General features: G+C 42.4%; 1 protein-coding gene across 1 annotated transcript in view; it reads left to right on the forward strand.

The window, feature by feature from the left end:
* Positions 1 to 23590, forward strand: part of LOC126272835 (homeobox protein orthopedia-like) — a 359093-nt gene that overhangs the window by 310201 nt on the left and 25302 nt on the right. Inside the window, exons 4-5 of the mRNA XM_049976038.1 lie at positions 7158 to 7341; positions 9859 to 10035. Of these exons, the coding sequence (XP_049831995.1) occupies positions 7158 to 7341; positions 9859 to 10035 (361 nt within the window). The remainder of the gene's footprint in view (positions 1 to 7157; positions 7342 to 9858; positions 10036 to 23590) is intronic.

Consider the following 23590-nt stretch of genomic DNA (forward strand, 5'->3'; position numbering starts at 1 on the left):
GCAGGAGCTCTGAACACATGGAGTAGGCGGAGCAGTGACTGCCGCCCAGCATCTGAGTAGCGCAGGCGCAGAGGAAAGCCTGTGCTTCCTCGGGACGCAGCGGCGGTCATGTTTATTCCATCGGCGAGGCTGCGGCAAGCAAGTTGCGGGGCTTAGCGCCTGGTCTGGGCGCTTGCTAAGTGATTATTTTACGGCGCGCTCCGTACTTAGTGCTGCGTCCGCAGATGAAACTTGCAGCAGGTACGCGCCCTCCCGAATTTAGCGCAACAGCCTTGCGGACCAGACCGGCCGCTGTGGCTCGGCAGGCTACACACGCTGCCCTGGAGCGCCACCTTCCCTCTGCCAGTGAGCTAGTGAACCCTCTATGGACGAGCTCGACAATTTTGTAACGCTCACAATACACCGCTGTACTTGCTAAGCGAGAAGCACCTTATCGCATTCGTCATGAGTAGCAGATTCGTAAAGCTTCAAAATATTGTAAGTTGCACTGGACTGCAAGAATATCTTTAAATACTTGAACAGTTGAATTTCTGGAGTTCCGCGTAGCACCTTATCGCATTCGTCATGAGTAGCAGATTCGTAAAGCTTCAAAATATTGTAAGTTGCACTGGACTGCAAGAATATCTTTAAATACTTGAACAGTTGAATTTCTGGAGTTCCGCGTAGCGTGGACGCGTGTATTTCAGCTGTTCATATTTACACTACTGGTCATTAAAATTGCCACACCACGAAGAAATGCAGACAATAAACGAGTATTCATTGGACAAATATATTATACTAGAACTGACATGTGATTACATTTTCACGCAATTTGGGTGCATAGATCCTGAGGAATCAGTACCCAGAACAACCACCTCTGGCCGTAATAACGGCCTTGTTACGCCTCGGCATTGTCAAACAGAGCTTTGATGGCGTGTACAGGTACAGCTGCCCATGTAGCTTCAACACGATACCACAGTTCAACAAGAGTAGTGACTGGCGCATTGTGACGAGCCAGTTGCTCGCCCACCATTGACCAGACGTTTTCAATTGGCGAGAGATCTGGAGAATGTGCTAGCCAGGGCAGCAGTCGAACATTGCCTGCATCCAGAAAGGCCCGTACAAGACCTGCAACATGCAGTCGTGTATTATCCTGCTGAAATGTAGGGTTTCGGAGGGATCGAATAAAGGGTAGAGCTACGGGTCGTAACACGTCTGAAATGTAACGTCCACTGTTCAAAGTGCCGTCAATGCGAACAAGAGGTGACCGAAACCTGTAACCAATGGCACCCCATACCATCACGCCAGGTCATACGCCAGTATGGCGATGACGAATACACGCTTCCAATGTGCGTTCATCACGATGTCGCCAAACATGGATGCGACCATCATGATGCTGTAAACATAGCCTGGATTCATCCGAAAAAATGACGTTTTGCCATTCATGCACCCAGGTTCGTCGTTGAGTACACCATCGCACGCGCTCCTGTCTGTGATGCAGCGTCAAGGGTAACCGCAGCCATGGTCTCCGAGCTGATAGTCCATGCTGCTGCAAACGTCGCCGAACTGTTCGTGCAGATGGTTGTCGTCTTGCAAACGTCCCCATCTGTTGACTCAGGGATCGAGACGTGGCTGCAGGACCCGTTACAGCCATGCGGATAAGATGCCTGTCATCTCGACTGCTAGTGATACGAGGCCGTTGGGATCCAGCATGGCGTTCTGTATTACCCTCCTGAACCCACCGATTCCATATTCTGCCAACAGTCAATGAATCTCGACCAACGCGAGCAGCAGTGTAGCGATACGATAAACCGCAATCGCAATAGGCTACAATCCGACCTTTATCAAAGTCAGAAACGTTATGTTACGCATTTCTCCTCCTTACAGGAGGCATCATAACAACGTTTCACCAGGCAACGCCGGTAAACTGCTGTTTGTGTATGAGAAATCGGTTGGAAACTTTCCTCATGTCAGCAAGTTGTAAGTGTCGCCACCGGCGCCAACTATGTGTGAATGCTCTGAGAAGCTAATCATTTGTACATCACAGCATCTTCTTCGTGGTGTAGCAATTTTAATGGCCAGTAGTGTATTATATCTGACCTTGAAAATCGTAAGTTATGAAGTTTAAATAAATATTACGTGATGAATGTGATTTTGAGGTATTTTTGGATAAAAACTGATTATTGTAATCATTATTTAGCATTTGTGAGCCTATTTTTTAAAAGGTACAAATGTGTCAACTTGGGCATTCACAAGCAAACTGTTGTTTTTATTTAGATACTGAATCCTGCAGTATATTACGGAAAGAAGAGGAATGTTGTTGGTCTTGAGACTGGTGGAGAGAGTGATGACTGCTTCATCAGTGCCTCCTCTAGTAATACCTCTAAGTAAGATGAACCGATTGGTAAATAATGCAAAAGAATGGCTTAAAGTTGACCGTCCATCAATTATTCTTCTCCACAGAGAGATTATGGGAGGAATAGACCTCTTAGATTCACTAACTGCATTATACAAAGTCAACATCAGATCAAGGAGGTATTGACATCGGCTATTTTTTAACTTCTTGATATTATGGTAGTAAATGCATGAAACTGTGACTCTCTTGGCGTACCCAAAAATAAGGCGAGGCCACTTTGTCCGTTCAAAGCTGAAAGAGCTGATGATGTTATGCGCAAAATTAACAAGACGTAACTGGGAGAAAGAGGAGAAGACCTTCTTCCAGGCTTAGATAATGAATATGCAAAGAAGAAGAAAATGGGACACGTATCAAAGGCAGTTCCCCAAAAGGTCGTTCGTTAGCACACTGTTGGACCGTGTCCAGTTATGTCTGAGAAGAGAGATGGATACAAGACGCCAAACTGCAAAGGAAGTCCATTAGTTATCTGCCAGAAATGTTAATTTCTGCACCGAAAAGAAAACAAACTGTTTTCAGGACTTTGATAAAGAAACAAAACTATGGAGATCAAATGTTTCATATTCCTAAATATTCTCATATGTCAGAAAAGTATACATGTAATTATTCACAAGCCAAAATTTAATTTACCTATATCCTCAAATGCGTAACGTAATTAACACGTAACGGTATAAAATGTATAAACATGAATTAATGGTTCAAATGGCTCTGAGCACTATGGGACTTAACATCTGTGGTCATCAGTCCCCTAGAACTTAGAACTACTTAAACCTAACTAACCTAAGGACATCACACACATCCATGCCCGAGGCAGGATGCGAACCTGCGACCGTAGCAGTCGCGCGGTTCCGGACTGCGCGCCTAGAACCGCGAGACCACCGCGGCCGGCATGAATTAATGGATTTTTATCAGAATGTGTTTATTATGAGGCGAAAGTAACACAAATATAGCATTTAGAAATTGTTTTTATTGCTTCATAATTCTGTCCATAGATGGTAATTATTCACCATTACACGGCCACTTATTTATCTCAGTCTTCCATCTCAACACATCTGAAATCTGTGACAGCAGCCTTATTTTTATCGCTTGTTTAAAAAAATTTATAACGCATACTCTTATATAGTCTAGGCATACTGTCCACGAGTAACACAACGATGTTCTTGCAACCCAATCTGTTTGCTGCATTCCTCGCCTCGACTCACACAAATATGTAGTTTCGTGGTCTGTTTCGGCTTCTTAGTAGGTGATAACCAGATGGGGGCTTCAACCTTCAGTTACAAGTCAGAGAGCACATCACAATGTAAATGCTTCTCTTGGCCTCTTCGGTTGACAAGTTATCACCTAGTGAATTTAAGTGCGTAAGAAAAATGAATTCGAATGTAGCATTGTAGAAACGGAAGAGGAAGTAAATGACAATAAGGTGGACCATATGACGGTTCCAGAAGAATTTGACAGAGCACTGAGAGACCGAAGTCCAAAAAGGCGCCCGGAGAAGATGACATTCCCTCAGCAGTACTGAATCCTTGGGAGAGCCAGCCATAACAAAGGCATATGAGAAAGGCGAAATACCTCCAACATTCAAGAAACATGTAATAACTCCAATTGCAAAAAAAGGTAGATGATGTCAGTTGTGAATATTACTTAACTATCAGTTAAATAAATCATGGTCGCAGAATACTGATGTGATTTATTTACAGAAGAATGGAATAATCGGGTAGAGATCGACGTTGGGAAATATTGGTTTAGGGTCCGGAGAAATCTAGAAACAGGCGAGACAGAACTGACCCTACGATTTATCTTAGAGTTGGGGAACAGTTAACATGCGTTTAGACTTAGTGTTTAAGAGAGAACTTTATTTATTTTAATACCTAGTTCCCCAATTTTAATTCCATTGTTCTTGCACTTGAAAAGACTTATGTATTGTAGTGTAAATGTTCATTCAAGACTTTTAAAGTACGTGTGCAGTGAATACAAACAGCGTCGCAGGAAACAGTTTTACTTAAATGCATTACCTTCCTCGACCCGATTATTACACCTGCATGATTGTATATTTTTAGATTTCCGGAAGGCTTTCGACACCGTTCCTGACAAGCGTCTTCTAACCGAACTGAATGCCTACAGAGTGTCGCCTTAGTTGTGCGACTGGTTTCGTGATTTCCTGTCAGAAAGGTCACAGTTCGTAGTAATAGACGGAAAGTCATCGAGTAAAACAGAAGTAATATCCGGGGTTCCCCAAGGAGGTGTTATAGGCCCTCTATTGTTCCTGATCTATATTAACGACATAGGAGACAATCTGAGTAGCCTTCTTAGATTGTTTGCAGATGATGCTGTCATTTACCGTCTTGTAAAGTCGTCAAGTGTTCAAAACGGCTTGCGAAATGATTTAGATAAGATATCTGCATGGTGCGAAAAGTGGCAATTGACCCTGAATAAAGAAAAGTGTGAAGTTCGAAAAGAAATTCGCTAAATTTCGATTACGCAATAAGTCACACAAATCTGTTTTTAATTGTCGATAGTAACATCATTATTACTATATAGTAGTTTAAAGTCTGATGAATTGTAAATAATATTGCATGTTTCACCAACAGGACGGGTTCCACATTTTTCTTACTTAAGACGCAGCTCATTAATTTAAAAGTACTTCTCTATCCATGGAAGTGCCACATTAATATGTGACAAGCAGAAGAAACGAACGAACGGTTCGTAGCAGATACATCTATTAAGCGGCGATAGTTTTTTTCCCATGTAGAGCAACAATACAGATACAGTTTATTGCAGAATTTGGTTTCCTGCGTCTCCACTTACAATTATATTTCGTTCGTTACACTGAAAGTCGAGCCTACTTATTGAATTTACTTTAAGTACTGTAATGTTCTCCTGTAGCGTCACTGGGTGCCACTTTTGCTCGTCATTGGATAAAACCATTCTGGTCTTTCGCAGCTCTCTACAGACGCGGACGCCTCAGACTATTTTCGGAGTTCATCACATTACGGCCGCCGGGGAGCGACTCCGGTGGCAGCGCAGCCGAGCGGCTAATTAATGAATCAGGTGTCCATTAGCAGACGAGTATAACGTAATGTCTCCGTGATCACAGGAGACGTAATTTTAAAGGGCGTAACCTAGGGAGCCATGCTTTCATTTCACAGACACTTCACCTCATCAGAAGGTGATCCCTCACAGTGTTGCCTGTTAAAGAAGTATTACGTAGCTCTGAACATTGCCACCGAGAAATAACCAAGTAGAGCATCCAGACATCAAGACAGAATCGATTTCTTTTTCTACGTTTTATATTAACTGTTTTAATACTCAGTTGGAAATCGTTAAGCATCATGTTTTCAAATTATGATATTTATTGCTCGACAAGAGAGCTAATTTTTATTTTTATTTTACAAGAACTTTGACATCATTTTTCCATAGTACCCTAAAATAACGTAGTGCCACGCTTCAGGCGCACATTTTTCATTTTTATTCATACGTAGGTCTACTTGAACCCATCTACAAATTTCAGACCTGCACTAGCTCTATTCGAATACACGACACAATAAAATATGCCTACATGAGATGAGATTTGTATTGTATTCAGGCTATGGGCTGACCTTCGTGAGCATTGTACTAAACTTTGATTTTTATCTTCAGTCTGACAGTGAAATTTTGAAAGACGTAATGCTTAATAAAGAATTGTGTGATCAAGATCTTTCTGTATTTCAAAGTTGTGCTAAATCTGAATGGTCGCCTGCCTCTACTATGGAAGGATTTATATAAGCTCGATGAAGTACTGAAGCGATGGTTCTTATGTTTTTGTTTTGTAGTTTTTTTAATTTTACCTCTTTTTGAGGAAACTGCCTTTTCTAGTCATATATGATAAAACTACATTTTTCTTTTATTTTTTCTGCGACATACCTCTGTTCCATGTTACGAAAAAAACCTGAATTATATACTGACAATTTCAATTTTGACATAAATATTGTTTATTTTCAAGTAATATACAGCAGAATAACTATGCAGAACAAAAATGTTCCGTAGGCTACACGGCACTTTATATGTCGTCACTCAGTTTCTTGATGGTTCACAACTTCCGATTTCTAGAGGAGCCTAGTAAGACAGTGTTCATATGCGCAAACAAAGCGATCGAAATGAGATAGCGCCCGATGGGTATGCAACACACCTAACGTGCAGGCAACGCTCTTATGATATTGTCTGATCAAAGTTACGTACTAGAAAAACCGGGTGAGGTGGTGCAATGGTTAGCACATTGCTCTCGCATTCGTGAGGGCGGCGATTCAAACCCGCCTCCGGTTACGAGATTAAGGTTTTCCATTGTTTCCCTAAATCTCTCCAGGCAAGTGCCGGTACGGTTTCTTCGAAAGGACACGGCCGATTTCTTTCTCCCTCCTTGATACAATCCGAGCTTGTGCTCCGTTTCTAACAACCTCCGTGTCGACGGGAATTTAAACCCAGTCTTCCTTCCTTCCTGCTAGAAAAACTATCGTACTCTACGCCTACTTGTGGAAGTCTACAGTTGTCCATGGTAGTTTTACCACTCTAGCCAGAATTTTGACCTAAATTTTAGCATGGGATCGATTGCTAGGGCTGTTGTCTTGCAAGTATTCTCTTTTCTCCCTAACATAATAGGTCAGTTTCGCGACGGCCCCTTTTAAGGTAAATTCAATTTCCGTTTCTGTTGTATTAATATTTAGGTTATTGATTGATGTATTGTCGTTTTGCGTTTACCGGAGGCTGACAGAGAGCGGCGCCACTGTTGCAGGTATGGTTCCAGAACAGGCGTGCCAAGTGGAAGAAGCGCAAGAAGACGACGAACGTGTTCCGCACGCCGGGCGCTCTGCTGCCCTCGCACGGCCTGCCGCCATTCGGCGCCATGTCGGATGGCCTCTGCTCGCCAGGGATGTTCACCGGGGACTCGCGCTGGGGCGTCTCCAGCATGGCGCCAGGTAACTACCTGCTTGCAGCCGCCTCAGATGTACGTTTTGTTAGTGCACTAACTGTCGCATCGAGTCACAGTGTGGACCTGAGACAACACGCTGTCCCCACCATTTGTGTAGCTCAATAACCTGGTCCAAGTCCCTCTATGGGATGCCACTTCGGCGTCTTGTGTGTCCCTAACTAACCCCCTGTTAACCAACTTCGGAAAGGAGGCCTACATTTTGACGTCGAATAAGAACCATATGTCGTTTCTGGCGTCTCTTCACATCATTGAGATGTGCATGCTAGAATTCGATATCTCGACCTCTTGGTTTCCACGCAAGAGCTTTTCCGCTCCACCGTGAAGGTAAACAATATAAAAAAATTGCTAGGTGCCAGTAGCACTCGAGCTCAGATGGTTCCGTACAAACTAGATCATGTACATCGGCTAGTCGGAAAGTAAGTTCCAATCGGTCGAAAATGGAAACCACTGCAAAAATCCGACGATATTTCTAGTATACCCGCCGATCGCAGCACTTGGCTTTTTTCAATTCTGACCACACAATGAGCACGTGAAGATGCATAGAAAATAGCGTCTCATGCCAAAAATGAGCGCCTGATGAGAAATTTCACCTAATATCGTGCATCCCACATAACATAACTGTCATGTGTTCCGTTCTTCTTGATAGTTCTCGGCTGCTCTCTGCAGAGGCAATGGAGATGCTTTTGAAGTCATTTTGACTATTTTTCGACCGCGATTGTCTCAATAAATATGTAAAGGCCTTTTAAATTACCGCCAACAGTCACAAACTTCGTCAACTATTGTGTTACTTATTTATTTAGCGACATGTTTCAAGGTAAACCTCATCTTCAGGCTAAATAGCATTACAAAAACAACTTTAAAATCAGGTCATACAGATGTTACATAGTCTTTTCGAGAATTCTGTGGTCATCCTGTGGAAGAAGAGAAAACTTAGTAAGGGGTGATGTCACTTTGGAAGCTGGACTGATGTTTGCGCGGATATGTTTTGTAACGATCACTCACTTTTTTCTTCCTTTATTTGTACTGTGAAAACTTTCTTCTTGCCGAATTTCATGTTTCTAGACCAACGGAAAGTTCCCTATAGGTTTTGAAGAGTGAGTTTCCGAGTATCAGCTTTTGATTGCATTGACTTAGAACCTAACGTTAATCATAATGCCAAGGAACCGTAGACCTCAGTATGTATCATAAATTTCATCTTAATACGTCTGCTCGTTAATTACAAATTAACAATTTTCGGATTTTTCTTTTGTTATCGTTGTAACGTGAAACTTTGCTTCTTGCCAAATTTCATGATTCTAGGTTAACGGAAAGTACACTATAGGTTTTGATGACTGAGTTTTTGAGTATCAAAATATGTGTCATAAATGGCCGTATGTTAGAAGCTTGCATTTTTCACATCGGCAAGGGACCATACATCTCAATAAGTGACATAAATTTCAACTCGATACCTCTATCTATACCTGAGGAAAAAGTCTCTTAACAGTCTGACATGCAGATGGACAGATACACAGGCAGACGGATAACAAAGTGATCCTGTAATGGTTCTGTTTTTACCGATTGAGGTAAGGAATTCTAAAAAAACTAAAATAAAATACACTACTGGCCATTAAAACTGCTGCACCACGAAGATGACGTGCTACAGACACGAAATTTAACCGACAACAAGAAGATGCTGTGATATGGAAATGATTAGCTTTTCAGAGTATTCACACAAGGTTGGCACCGGTGGCGACACCTACAACGTGCTGATATGAGGAAAGTTTTCAACCGATTTCTCATACACAAACAGCAGTTGACCGGCGTTTCCTGATGAAACATTGTTGTGATGCCTCGTGTAAGGAGGCGAAATACGACTTTGATAAAAGTCGGACTGTAGCCTATCGCGAATGCGGTGTATCGGATCGCAACATTGCTGCTCGCGTTGGTCGAGATCCAATGACTGTTGGCAGAATATGGAATCGGTGGGTTCAGGAGGGTAATACGGAACGCCGTGCTAGATCCCAACGGCCTCGTATCACTAGCAGTCGAGATGACAGCCATCTTATCCGCATGGCTGTAAAGGATCGTGCATGCTCTGAAAAGCAATCATTTGCATATCCCAGCATCTTCTTCCTGTCGGTTAAATTTCGCGTCTGTAGCACGTAATCTTCATGGTGTAGCAATTTTAATGGCCAGTAGTGTACATTGAAGCCACTGGATGAAATGAGTATTTAAAGATGTAAGATTTAACACAATATAGGACCAGAAAAATCTACAATTTAAAAACCATGTGGTATCTCAGCACAGGAAATATAAAATTGTTGCAGCAGAGGAAATACGGAAATAATGGGAGATAGATTGGAATTGTAGCGAGGCACCTGTTTATTTACCCAATAAGTTCAGACAACAAAAATACACATCCAACGTTCTTACTGTATAGCTGAGAGTAGCAAGTTTTAATATTCATACGCGAAATCTCGTAACATTTCCGATGTCAACTGTGAAGTGGATCGTTTGTGTGCAGGACTGGGCCAGCTGTCTCAAGGCGGCGTGTCCATGGGCAGCTTCGGGCAGTCGATAGGCCAGCTCAACCAAGGCTCGCCACTCGCGTCGGGCCTCAACTCGGGGCTGCCCATCGCGTCCAGCATGGCGTCCAACGGCTCCACCGTCTACCAGGCCCACTACGGCCTCAACACGCTGGGTAAGTTCCCACATATCCCTAGTCTGCACTCCGCAGTTTCAGTACGTACGTCACTGGGCTCTCTGGGAAACAGTTTCATAACCCGAAATCGTAATAGGTTTGGAAATAACCGGACAGCAGAGTGCTGTAGGGTAATATTTTCCTGATATAGATAACTTCGAGGTTTGAATACCAGTGTCAGTATTATTTAAAGCAGGTCACGATTTATAGCTCTTAAATACTTTTCAAATATCATGATTTTGCTCAATAGCCAAACAACGACTTTCAGTCATACAACAGGTAAAAAAAACTGCATTAACTGTAGGATATGCTTCCAGTCATGGTCATTTGTACCTAGATCAACGAAATAAATTAACTGTATAAAATTATAGAATGTGAGACACTCTCCGAATTATATACTACTTGATCAGGAGTATCCGGAGACCTATTGGCTGATACTAATATGGGGTGTGCCCATCCATTATGATGGCTTGAACTCTGCTAGTGTCACTTTCATTGAGCTGTCTGAATGTCTTTGGAGGAATGGTAGTCCATTCTTGCTCAAGAACCGAAACCAGTGTATGTAGCAATGTTGGACGTCGGGATCTAGAGAGAAGTCGACATCTAACTCATCCCGAAAGCGTTCCATTGGGTTCAGATCTGGACTCTGGGCAGGCCAATCCATTTCAGGCATATTATTGTCCACAAACCATTGCCTCATAGATGCCACTGTATGACAGTATGCATTGTTATGCTGTTATGCCATCATCTTCGAACTTTTTCCGTACTGAACGGAGTAATCATTGCTGTAGACTGTGTTCATATCATTCATAGTCAGCAATTTCTTTAGCGCAGTAGGGGGACCAAACCCTAACGAATAAAAACAACCGCACACCGTAACACAACCTTCTCAGTATTTCATTGCTGACTTCACCAAATGATGGCAGGTAACTTTATACAGGCATTCGCCAAATCCAAACCCGTCCAAGCGGATCGCCAAGAAAGTATAGCGAGATTCATCACTCCAAACCACTCGTTTCCAGTCATCTATTGTCCAATCGCGTTGCTCTATAGACCACCTCCAGTGTCTCTTAGCACAGAATGCAGAAATGTGAGGAACAGCTCTGACGTTGAGTCCCTTTCTTTTCAAATCCACATACAGTCATTGTACTGACTGGACCGCTGATAGCACTTTGTAATTCACGAATGATTCCTTCTGCTGATTTGGTTCAAATGGCTCTGAGCACTATGTGAGTTATTGGTTAGAATACGGAATAGCAAGCTCAAATAACGGTTAATGATGACACGTACAGTATTGTACACTGAATTATTGTACATATACATAAATATTGGGACTACTAATAGTGCTCCGTTTTATGTAAACCGACGTTACCTGTCGAAGCAGTTCTACTAAACACGCCAGGTGGCGCGAGTAGACAGCATGGCTATGTAGAGGTACGTTGTTTACATTTCTGTTCACTAGTAGTTGCGTTTGCATAAAGGAATAACACGCCACTAAAGTAATTGAAAATCGCTCCAAAGTGCCAGATTCCTCATGAATCACGGGTAATGATAATCACTTTGCACCAAGAAGGCAATAGTGTCCGATAAATAGCAAAAAAACTGATGATTCCCATCAGCGGAGTTGTCAAAATCATACACCGGCGTCGGGAAACAGGCTTCTATGGAGATCGTCCTCGCTCAGGAGCACGCATACAAGTATCAGAACGCCAGGAAAAGTATTTGGTGTTTAAAAACTGTCCGCGAATTGACTGCTGAACTAAATGCAGCGAGGATACACCGGTGAGTGAGTCAACAGGGAGACGACGACTGGCAGACAACCTCCGAGGTTATGTAGCAACAACGAAACCACTCTAGCGCTCTGTTAACAAGAAGAAAAGGCTTCAGCGGGCTAAGACACACCAACATTGGACAGCGGAGGATTGGGAAAGAGTCTTATTCACTGATGAATCCAAGTTTGAAATATTTGGAAGTAAACGCCGTCAACTGGTACGCCGTTTACGCCTTGAACGCTTGAATCCTCAGTGCGTAATTCCAACTGTACAGCATGGTGGGGGTTCTGTGCTGGTATGGGGATCCTTTGGAGAGAATAAAGTCAGAGATTTGGTGAAAATAGATGGAAAAATGAACCAAAAGGATTATCATGCCATTCTCCAGCGACATGCTAAGACATCTGGTTTACGTCTGATTGGGAAAGGGTTTGTCTTGCAGTAAGACAACGACCCGAAACATACGTCTCGCTTGTGCCAGAACTATATGAAGTCTCTAGAGGTTTGTAAAATATTGAAAAACATGGAACGGCTGCCCCAATCCCCTGATTGTAACCCAATCGAGCTGCTATGGGATGAATTAGACAGGAGGATCTGAAAACGGGAAGCCATGAGTGGGTCACAATTGTGGGAGGTCCTGCAGCTAGAATGGAGATTAATTCCAACCGAACCCTTGGCAAAACTGACGCAGCGCATGCCGGGAGTGTGTGCAAGGCAGCGCTGAAAGCAAAGGGTAGCTATTTTGAGGAATCGAAAATTTAATTGTTGCATCTTCCTGTGTATTATTTGAGCTTAATAAACATATGTAAAACAACAAAATGCATTTTCATACTGTATTTCCTTTCCATTGTCTATAATTACTAGGTGTTTCCAAACTTATGGAGGGTAGTGAATATGTCAGAAACGATTAGTTTGCTACAACCACCTACGCATTTTCTGACCTCCCAGTCTACATTCTCCATGGCAAAAACACAGAAACAACATAACTCTTCACAGGCCGTCGTTACTGGCTTCTACTTCCTGCTTTTCCCTACAACGAGAATCACTTACTCACTGAGCTAAGAAATGGCAATTATCCTTCATCATATCTTGCCAAGAACAGTAATAAGCAACCTATGCGTTTCCGCCAGCATCCAGCGATTAGTATTCGAATTCCTACACCATGTTACTGATGCTAGTTGTGTTATATAAAATTACATCGAAATCTTTGTACTCTCTCAAATGTAACACTTGCTTTACTAGTTTCCTGTGAAGGAATTTTTATGTAATATTGTAACAACCGAGTTCAGTGACACCACCAGTGCATAAAACGCTAGATTAGCTTGCGAGACACTGCAGTAAAAAAGATCAAAAAAATTCGTGAGCCGGATTCACAAACCTATAGAACAGTTAAGTTGACAGAGGTGCCACGAGTGTTTTTTACTCGAAGTGTTACATATTTTGAGAAGTAATTTTGTTTTGATGCAAAGATCATATGTTCATTTGGACCTCTAAATATACTTATGTATTACCCTAAGCAACCTGTGTGTGTGTGTGTGTGTGTGTGTGTGTGTGTGTGTGTGTGTGTGTGTGTGTGTGTGTTTTCGTACTCAAAATCTTGGCTTATTGTGATAAATAATTGTATTTTTGTCCAAAGATCATATTTTCGTGGTGCAATGATAGCATTTTCGCGATATGGACCTTTCATCTCTTGTTCCACCATTGTCTTTGGCTATGCTGTATGTAAACATTTCGTTTCCTTGCATTATGTAGGTTTCCTTGCGTATTACGAAAATGTGAAGTTTAAGTGTCACAAGACAATAAAGATCTCATCAAAACACCTTCTTCCTCTCCTAAAATGGTGACTGGTGATTTCTTTTGTCGTTACGTACGTTGCGTGTTTTTACATTTCGTATTTTGGAGCATTACGATTAATTGATCATTAAAATAAATCTATAAAGGACTGATGCTCAAATTTTATAGCGACTGAAAGCTGGTTAAGCCCGGACATAAGTTCATCCGAAATTTTTGGTAAGAACCTAACGGGATTCCGAATGGATAGGTTAAACACAGTTGGCCGTGGCGGGTTTGTTGCTGTTAGAAGTAGTTTATCATGTAGCGATATTGGGGCAGATAGTTTAGGTGAGTTAGTAAGGGCAGAGGTCATTCTTGGTGAACGGATTGAAATAATAATTGGATCCTTTTACCGACCTACCAACTCAGATGATATAATTGCTGAAAGGTTCAAAGAGAATTTAAGTCTAATTTCAAACATGTTCCCTGCTTATACAATTATAATTGGTGCTGACTTTAATTTACCCTCAATAGGGTAAACACAGTTGGCCGTGGCGGGTTTGTTGCTGTTAGAAGTAGTTTATCATGTAGCGATATTGGGGCAGATAGTTTAGGTGAGTTAGTAAGGGCAGAGGTCATTCTTGGTGAACGGATTGAAATAATAATTGGATCCTTTTACCGACCTACCAACTCAGATGATATAATTGCTGAAAGGTTCAAAGAGAATTTAAGTCTAATTTCAAACATGTTCCCTGCTTATACAATTATAATTGGTGCTGACTTTAATTTACCCTCAATACGTTGGCTAAAACACATGTTCAAATCCGGAGGTACACATGAGACATCATCCGAAATTGTGCTAAACACATTCTCTGAAAATTATTTCGGGCAGTTAATTGCGAATAGTGTACGGTTTGGAAAACAGACTTGGCCTCTTAGCAAAAAATAATCCTGAGCTAATAATGTGCATTAAACCGGATACAGGGATTTTGAACACAGGGTTGTCATTGCGAAAGTGAATGTTGTAACCCTCACATCCTCCAAAAATAAACGAAAAATATACCTGTTCAAAAAGGCAGATAAAAATTACTTTGGCCTTCCTGAGAGACAATTTCCACTCCTTCCAAATTAATAATGTAAGTGTAGACCAGATTTGCATGCCGGCCGGTGTGGCCAAGCGGTTCTAGGCGCTACAGTCTGGAACCGCGCGACCGCTACGGTCGCAGGTTCGAATCCTGCCTCGGGCATAGATGTGTGTGATGTCCTTAGGTTAGTTAGGTTTAAGTAGTTCTAAGTTCTAGGGGACTGATGACCTCAGCAGTTAAGTCCCATAGTGCTCAGAGCCATTTGAACCAGATTTGGCTTGAATATAAAAAAAATAGTATTGACAGCAATTGAGAAATTTGTACCAAATAAATTAACAAACGACGGAGCTGATCCCATTTAGTGCACAAAACTGTTGCACAAACATGAAGAAAGCACGCCAAATTTAAACGAACGCAAAATCTCCTAGATTGGTGATCTTTTAAAGAAGTTCGAAATTTAGCGCGGACGTCAATGCTAGATGCTTATAATAGTTTCCACAACGAAACTTTGTCACGAAACCTAGCAGAAAATCCAGAGAGATTCTGTTCGTATATAAGGTGTGCTAGCGGCAAGACTCAGTCAATGTCTTCTCTGCGCGATAGCAATGGAAATATTATCAACGATAGTGCTGCGGCCGGCCGCTGTGGCGAGCGGTTCTAGGCGCTTCAATCCGGAACCGCGAAGTTGCTACGGTCGCAGGTTCGAATCCTGGCGGGGGCGTGGATGTGTTTGATGTCCTTAGGTTAGTTAGGTTTAAGTAGTTCTAAGTCTAAGGGACTGATGACCTCCGACGTTAAATCCCACAGTGCTTAGAGCCATTTGAAGCATTTGAACAGTGCTGCGAAAGCACAGTTACTGAACACACCCTTTCGAAGTTCTTTCACCAAATAAAACTAAATAAATATTCCAGAATTCGAATCAAGAACAGCTGCCAACATGAGTAACTTAGTAGATATTCTCGGAGTAGTGAAGCAAATTAAATCACTTAATAACAGCAACTCTTCTGGTACAGACTCTGTACCAATTACATCCTTTCAGGAGTATGCTGATGCAATAGCTCCATACTTAAGAATCATATATTGACTGCTCGCTGGACGAAAGATCCGTACCCAAAGACTAAAAAATTTGCACAGGTCACACCAATATTGAGGGAAGGTAGTAGGAGTAATCCACTAAATTACAGGCCCATATCGTTAACGTCGATGTGCAGCAGGGTTTTGGAACATATATTGTATTCTAACATTATGAATTACCTTGAAGAGAACGGCCTATTAACGCACAGTCAACACGGATTTTGAAAATATTGTCCTTGGCTCTTTACACACACGAATTGTTGAGTGGTAGTGACAAGGGATTTCATATTGATTCCGTATTTCTACATTTCCAGAAGGCTTTTGACACTGAACCACACAAACAGCTTACAGTGAAACTGAGTGCTTATGGAATATCGTCTCAGTTACGTGATTGGATTCATGATTTCCTGTCAGAGGGATCACAGTTCGTAGTAACTGACGGGAAGTCATTGAGTAAAACAAAAGTGATTTCTAGGGTACGTCATATTATAGGCCCAGTGCTGTTCTTTATCTATATAAACGATTTAGGAGACAATCCGAGCAGGCGTCTTAGGTTGTTTGCAGATAATGCTGTCATTTATCGTCCAATAAACTCATCAGAGCATCAAAGAGAATTTCAAAACGCTTTAAAAATGGTATCAGAATGGTGCGAAAATTGGCAATTGATCCTAAATAATAAAAGTGTGATGTCACCCATTTGAGTGTTTAAAGGAATCCGTAAACTTCGGTTACACGATATATAAGCCTAATCTAAAGGCCGTTCAACAAAATACCTAGGAATTACAATTAGGAAGTCCGCCCCCGGTAGCTGAGTGGTCAGCGCGACAGACTGTCAATCCTAAGGACCCCCGTTCGATTCCCGGCAGGGTCGGAGATTTTCTCTGCTCAGGGACTGGGTGTTGTTTTGTTCTAATCATCATCATTTCATGCCCATCGACGTGCAAGTCGCCGAAGTGGCGTCAAATCGAAAGACTTGCATCAGGCGAGCGGTCTACCCGACGGGAGGCTCTCGTCACACGACATTTCATTTCATTACTATTAGGAACAATTTAATTTGGGAGAACACACAGAAAATGATGTAGCAGAACACTTGGAAAATGTAATGGATCTACTGAAGAGACTGCCTACATTACGCATGTCCCTCCCCTTTTGAAGTACTGCTACGCGATCTGGGTTCCTTACCAGGCCACGAGAAAGTTCAAAAAAGAGCGATACGTTTTGTATTATCGCGAAGTAGGGGAGAGAGTTTTACGGATATGATATAGGATATGGGATGGACACCATTAAAAGAAAGGTGTTTTTCGCTGTGCGGAATCTTCTCACGAAATTTCAGTCACCAAATTTCTCTTCCGAAAGCGAAAATATTTTATTGACGCCGACCTACGTAGGGAGAAACGATCATTATAATAAAATAAGGGAAATCTGGGATAGCTAGAGGACAAATGTAAGGATGTAGAGGCTTATCTCACTAGGGGTAAGATATACTGCCTACAGAAAAATTAAAGAGACCTTTGGAGAAAAGAGAACCACTTGCATGAATATCAAGAGCTCAGATGGAAATCCAGTTCTAAGATAAGAAGGGAAAGCATAAATGTGGAAGGAGTATATATAGAGTCTATACACGAGCGATGTACTTGAAGACAATAATATGGAAATGGAAGAGGACGTAGATGAAGATGAAATGGAAGATATGATACTGCGTGAAGAGTTTGACAGAGCACTGAAAGACCTGAGTCGAAACAAGGCCCCCGGAGTAGACAACATTCCATTAGAACTACTGATAGCCTTGGGAGAGCCAGTCATGACAAAACTCTACCAGCTGGTGAGCAAGATGTATGAGACAGGCGAAATACCCTCAGACTTCAAGAAGAATATAATAATTCCAATCCCTAAGAAAGCAGGTGTTGACAGATGTGAAAATTACCGAACAATCAGTTTAATAAGCCACAGCTGCAAAATACTAACGCGAATTATTTACAGACGAATGGAAAACCTAGTAGAAGCCGACCTCGGGGAAAATCAGTAAAAATATTGGAACACGTAAGGCAATACTGACCCTACGACTTACCTTAGAATCTAGATTAAGGAAAGGCAAACCTACGTTTCTAGCATTTTTAGACTTAGAGAAAGCTTTTGACAATGTTGATTGGAATACTCTCTTTCAAATTCTGGAGGTGGCAGGGGTAAAATACAGGGAGTGAAAGGCTATTTACAATTTGTACAGAAACCAGATGGCAGTTATAAGAGTCGAGGGACATTAAAGGGAGGAATGGTTGGGAAGGGAGTGAGACAGGGTTGTAGCCTCTCCCCTATGTTGTTCAATCTGTATATTGAGCAACCAGTAAAGGAAACAAAAGAAAAATTCAGAATAGGTATTGAAATCCATGGAGAAGAAATAAAAACTTTAAGGTTCGCCGATGACATTGTAATTCTGTTAGAGACAGCAAAGGACTTGGAAGAGCAGTTGAACGGAATGGATAGTGTCTTGAAAGGAGGATATAAGATGCACATCAACAAAAGCAAAACAAGGATAATGGAATGTGGTCGAATTAAGTCGGGTGATGCTGAGGGAATTAGATTAGGAAATGAGACACTTAAAGTAGTAAAGTAGTTTTGCTATTTGGGGAGCAAAATAACTGATGATGGTCGAAGTAGAGAGGATATAAAATGTAGACTGGCAATGGCAAGGAAAGCGTTTCTGAAGAACAGAAATTTGTTAACATCGAATATAGAATTAAGAGTCAGGAAGTCATTTCTGAAAGTATTTGTATGGAGTGTAGCCATGTATGGAAGTGAAACATGGACGATAAATAGTTGGGCAAGAAGAGAATAGAAGCTTTCGAAATGTTGTGCTACAGAAGAATGCTGAAGATTAGATGGGTAGATCACATAACTAATGAGGAAGTATTGAATAGGATTGGGGAGAAGAGAAGTTTGTGGCACAACTTGCCTAGAAGATGGGATCGGTTGGTAGGACATGTTCTGAGGCATCAAGGGATCACCAATTTAGTATTGGAGGCCAGCGTGGAGGGTAAAAATCGTAGAGGGAGACCAAGAGATGAATACACTAAGCAGATTCAAAAGGATGTAGGTTGCAGCAAGTACTGGGAGATGAAGAAGCTTGCACAGGATAGAGTAGCATGGAGAGCTCCATCAAAGCAGTCTCAGGACTGATATTTTCCGCGCGCTGTCCGAAAGTGGCAAAACAACTTTGGGAATTTTGTAGGTAGAGAGTAGCTTCACTGAGTATTGGGTTTGTGTCGAGAGTGTTGTGTCCAGTCGCTGCTTCTCCGTCTATTACCTCGCCGTGTCATCTAAATCGCTCGTGTTTTATCCGTATATCAGGAACATTTCTCAGATTCTGGTTTCAGTTCGTAATGCCACTAGAGTCTCGCCCTCCCAGGCTTACGCGATTGGCTAAGAGCACGCCAGTAGCTCCGAAGCTGCCTCCTCCGGCAGCCACCCGCCAGATCAGCCCGCATGACTCGGCGGACGCATTCCTGGTGGGGCCGCGGGCTGGCGTGGCGCCCGGGGGCAGCCGACGCCACTTAGCACTGTTAGCGCCGCGCGTGACGTCACGACAGCGGCCGTGTTTGCGTTCCCAGCGCCGCCCCGCGCCGGGCATGGCGTTGCGATCGCCGGGCGGACTCGGCCACTGCGGGGGGAGCGACTGCGTAAGCAAGGGCCGGTGGTAACACTTTATGATCTGCCGTGACTCGTGACTTCGAGTCCCACTCAAAAACTAGCATATAACATTGCATGTCGTTTTGGGCCTGACGGAACAGCGGCGCTCCCTTTATTCTTAGTTTGTTGCATTGTTAATTTATCGCAGAACTTTCGTGGATTTATTATCTGTGATTCCATCCATAGAATACGTATCTATGGAGCGAGCATAGTCTACTGCACATGTTCTCAACATCAAACCGTGTTAGTCACGTGACTTTAGGACGACGCTGCTCCTCTACAAAATTAATATTATACGTATTCGCCTTATTTTATATACGTTGTAGCACGTTCGAGTTTTACTGACAACTATAGTGCGGTACTGTTGTTGCTACAAATGTAAAGAGAAGAGCCGGCTGCTGTGGTCGATCGGTTCTAGTTCACATCTACATCTACATACATACTCCGGAATACGTGGCGGAAGGTACCTCGCACCACAACTAGCATCCCTGTTCCACTCCCAAACAGAACGAGGGAAAAATGACTGCCTATATGCCTCTGTACGAGCCCTAATCTCTCTTATCTTATCTTTGTGGTCTTTCCGCGAAATATATGTTGGCGGCAGTAAAATAGTACTGCAGTCAGCCTCAAATGCTGGTTCTCTAAATATCCTCAGTAGCGATTCACGAAAAGAACGCCTCGTTACCTCCAGAGACACCAACCAGAGTTACAGAAGCATTTCCGTAACACTCGCGTGATGATCAAACCTACCAGTAACAAATCTAGCACCCCGCCTCTGAATTGCTTCTATGTCCTCCCTCAATCCGACCTGATAGCGATCCCAAACGATCGAGCAGTACTCAAGAATAGGTCCTATTAGTGTTTTATAAGCGGTCTTGTTTGCAGGAGAACCACATCTTCCCAAAATTTTACCATTGAACCGAAGTCGACTATCTACCTTCCCCACAACTGCCATTACATGCTTGTCCCACTTTACATCGCTCTGAAACGTTACGCCCAAATAATTAATCGAAGTGACAGTGTCAAGAGCTACACTACTAATGGAGTATTCAAATATTTCGGGATTCTTTTTCCTATTCATCTGCATTAATTTACATTTATCTATATTTAGAGTTAGCTGCCATTCTTTACACTAATCACAAATCCTGTCCAAGTCATCTTGTACCCTCCTACAGTCACTCAACGACGACACCTTCCCGTACACCACAGCATCACCAGCAAACAGCCGCACATTGCTATCCACCCTATTCAAAAGATCATTTATGTAGATAAGAAACAACAGCGGACCTACCACACTTCCCTGGGGCACTCCAGATGGTAACCTCACCTCCGATAAACTCTCACCATGGAGGACAACGTTCTGGGTTCTATGTCGCTTCAGTCCGGAACCTCGCTGCTGCTACGGTCGCAGGTTCGAATCCTGCCTCGGGCATGGATGTGTGTGATGTCCTTAGGTTCGTTAGGTTTAAGTAGTTCTAAGTCTAGGGGACTGATGACCTCATATGTTAAGTCTCATAGTGCTTAGAGCCATTTGAACCATTATTGTAAAGATAAGTAAGCCTGTGTGAAAAGAGGACCAGTTACTCTTCATAGGTGTGTACAGCAAGTGTGTAACTGTAAATGTCATATTGATGTAATGCACTTCACTTCTTGAAAAATATCGAGACACGGTATTATAAAGTCTTGTACTGTAGAGACAATTTCTGTGACTTTATGGTCATGTGTTTACAAGTCGCGTGTTCGATAAATTTGCATGTACTGTTTACATATTGATCCTACGTTCACAAACAGATAAAATGTATACACGATAGTCTGATTAATTTACTCCATTTTATGAATATTCTCAATCTCTTCTCTGTATCTAAGTATTTATCAGTGAGACCGTGTCTTATACATCTTCACTGTAACGTAACTAATTGGAACAGATTCGACAATATGAATCAGCACAACAGAAAACTAAAAACATATTGTTGGCTGTTGCCTGTTTTATTATTACAAAATTCGAACATCTGCGACTGATTGCTGTGCGCTTCACTGCTTAAAATGAATACAATCATTGGATATCTGGATAGGACGGTTTCCCTATGGAATAAAACCTGATAAAATTAAGTGTTACTTCATCACTCAAAGTCAGTTATTGTTAATTTGTGGGATTGCGTCTTCATCTGTAAAAACGGAACCCTTACTCACTGAAGCGCCAAAGAAACTGGTATAGGCATACGTATTCAAATATAGACATATGTTAACAATCAGAATACGGCGCTGCGGTCGACAACGCCTATATACGACAAGTGTCTGTCCCAGTTGTTATATCGTTTACTGCTGCTACAATGACAGGTTATCAAGATTTAAGTGAGTTCTGAACGTGGTGTTATAGTCGGCGCTAGAGCGATGGGACGCGGCATCCCCGAGGTAGCGATGAATTAGGGGATTTTCCCGTACGATCAGTTCACGAGTGTGCCGCGAATAGCAGGAATTCGGTAAAACATCAAAACTCTAACATCACTGCGACCGAAAAAAGATCCTGCAAGAACGGGACCAACGACGACTGAAGAGACTCGTTCAACGTGATAGAAATGCAGCTATTCCACAAATTACTGCAGGTTTCAATACTGGGCAATCAGAAAGCGTCAGCGTGCGAACCGTTCAACGAAACATCATCGACATGGGCTTTCGGTGCCGAAGGCCCACTCGTGTACCATTGATGAGTGCATGACACAAGGATTTACCCCTCGCCTGGGCCCATCGACACCGACATTGGACCGTTTATGACTGGAAACATGTTGTCTGGTCGGACCAGTCTCGTTTCAAATTGTATCGAGTGGATGGATGGGTACGGGTATGGAGAAATCTCATGAATCCATGCACTGTGCATGTCAGCAGGGGACTGTTCAAGCTGATGGAGGTTCTGAAGCGGTGTGAGGCGTGTCCAGTTGGAGTGATATGGGACCCATGATACGTCTAGATACGATTCTGACAGGTGTCAGGTACGTAAGCATCCTGTCTGATCACCTGCATCCATTTATGTCCATTGTGCATTCCGACGGACGTGGGCAATCCCAGCAGGACAGTGCGACACCCCACATGTCCATATTGCTAAAGAGTGTCTGCAGGAACACTCTTCTAGGTTTAAACTCTTCCGCTGGCCATCAAACTCACCAGACATGAACATTATTGAGCATATTTGGGGATTCCTTGCAACGTACTGTTTAGAAGAGATCTTCACCCCATCCCTATTGTAACGAATTTTCGGAAAGCCCTGCAGGATTCATGGTGTCAGTTCTCTCCAACAATACTTCAGACATTAGTCAAGTACATGCCACGTCGTATTAAGGCACTTCTGCGTGCTCGCGGGGGTTACACTAAATTAGGCAGGTGTAGCAGTTTCTTTGGCTCTTCAGTGTGGATCGTTTTGTTCCCGTCAGTACGTTTACCTGTCTGTCCGACTGTTAAGAACCTTTTTTCTCAGGAACGGATTGCGTATCAAGTTCAATTTTATGTCTCACATTAAAGTCTGTGGTCTCTTTCAGGTGTAAACATTTTAAGCTTTCAAGTCACTTCAACCAAAACATATGGCCATTTATGTCACGTGTTTTGATACTCGGAAACTCACTCATCAGAACCTATAGTGCGTTTCCCGTCGACCTAGAATCATGAAATTTCGCATGAAGCAGTATTTTACAGCTAAAATAAAGTGAAAAATCTGAAGCCGGTTGAACGGTAATTATATCATATAAAAATATAGTTTTTCGTTGGTCATACATCCGTCAGAAACATGATAGAAGAACATTACTGCATGCAGACATAAAATGTGAGCTATAGTATTGCTTTAGGAAATAAATAAAAACGTTTCATTGAATCTCCTCTTTCCACATACATAAACTGAAGTCCCTTGTCTGCTTCTTTTTGTATATTCAGGCTAGTCTGAGGAATTACTCTAGAGACTTTGTCACGGTCTTGAAATTCATGAGACAAATATCTTGCCAGTATCGGTGTCGATAACAGGCAAAAATCGTTGAGATTCTCATTCGCAGGATGGATGAACTCTATATATACATAATTAAAGTAGAAAAGAACCTTCAGTGTGCAGGTCCTACTCACTCATAGCAAACTTTTATCTTCTTCAGCTTACAGAAATTTAATTGTGTTTACAGCCAGATAAGTTTCGCT

Source organism: Schistocerca gregaria, chromosome 5 (assembly GCF_023897955.1).
Source record: "Schistocerca gregaria isolate iqSchGreg1 chromosome 5, iqSchGreg1.2, whole genome shotgun sequence".
Classification (NCBI taxonomy): domain Eukaryota; kingdom Metazoa; phylum Arthropoda; class Insecta; order Orthoptera; family Acrididae; genus Schistocerca; species Schistocerca gregaria.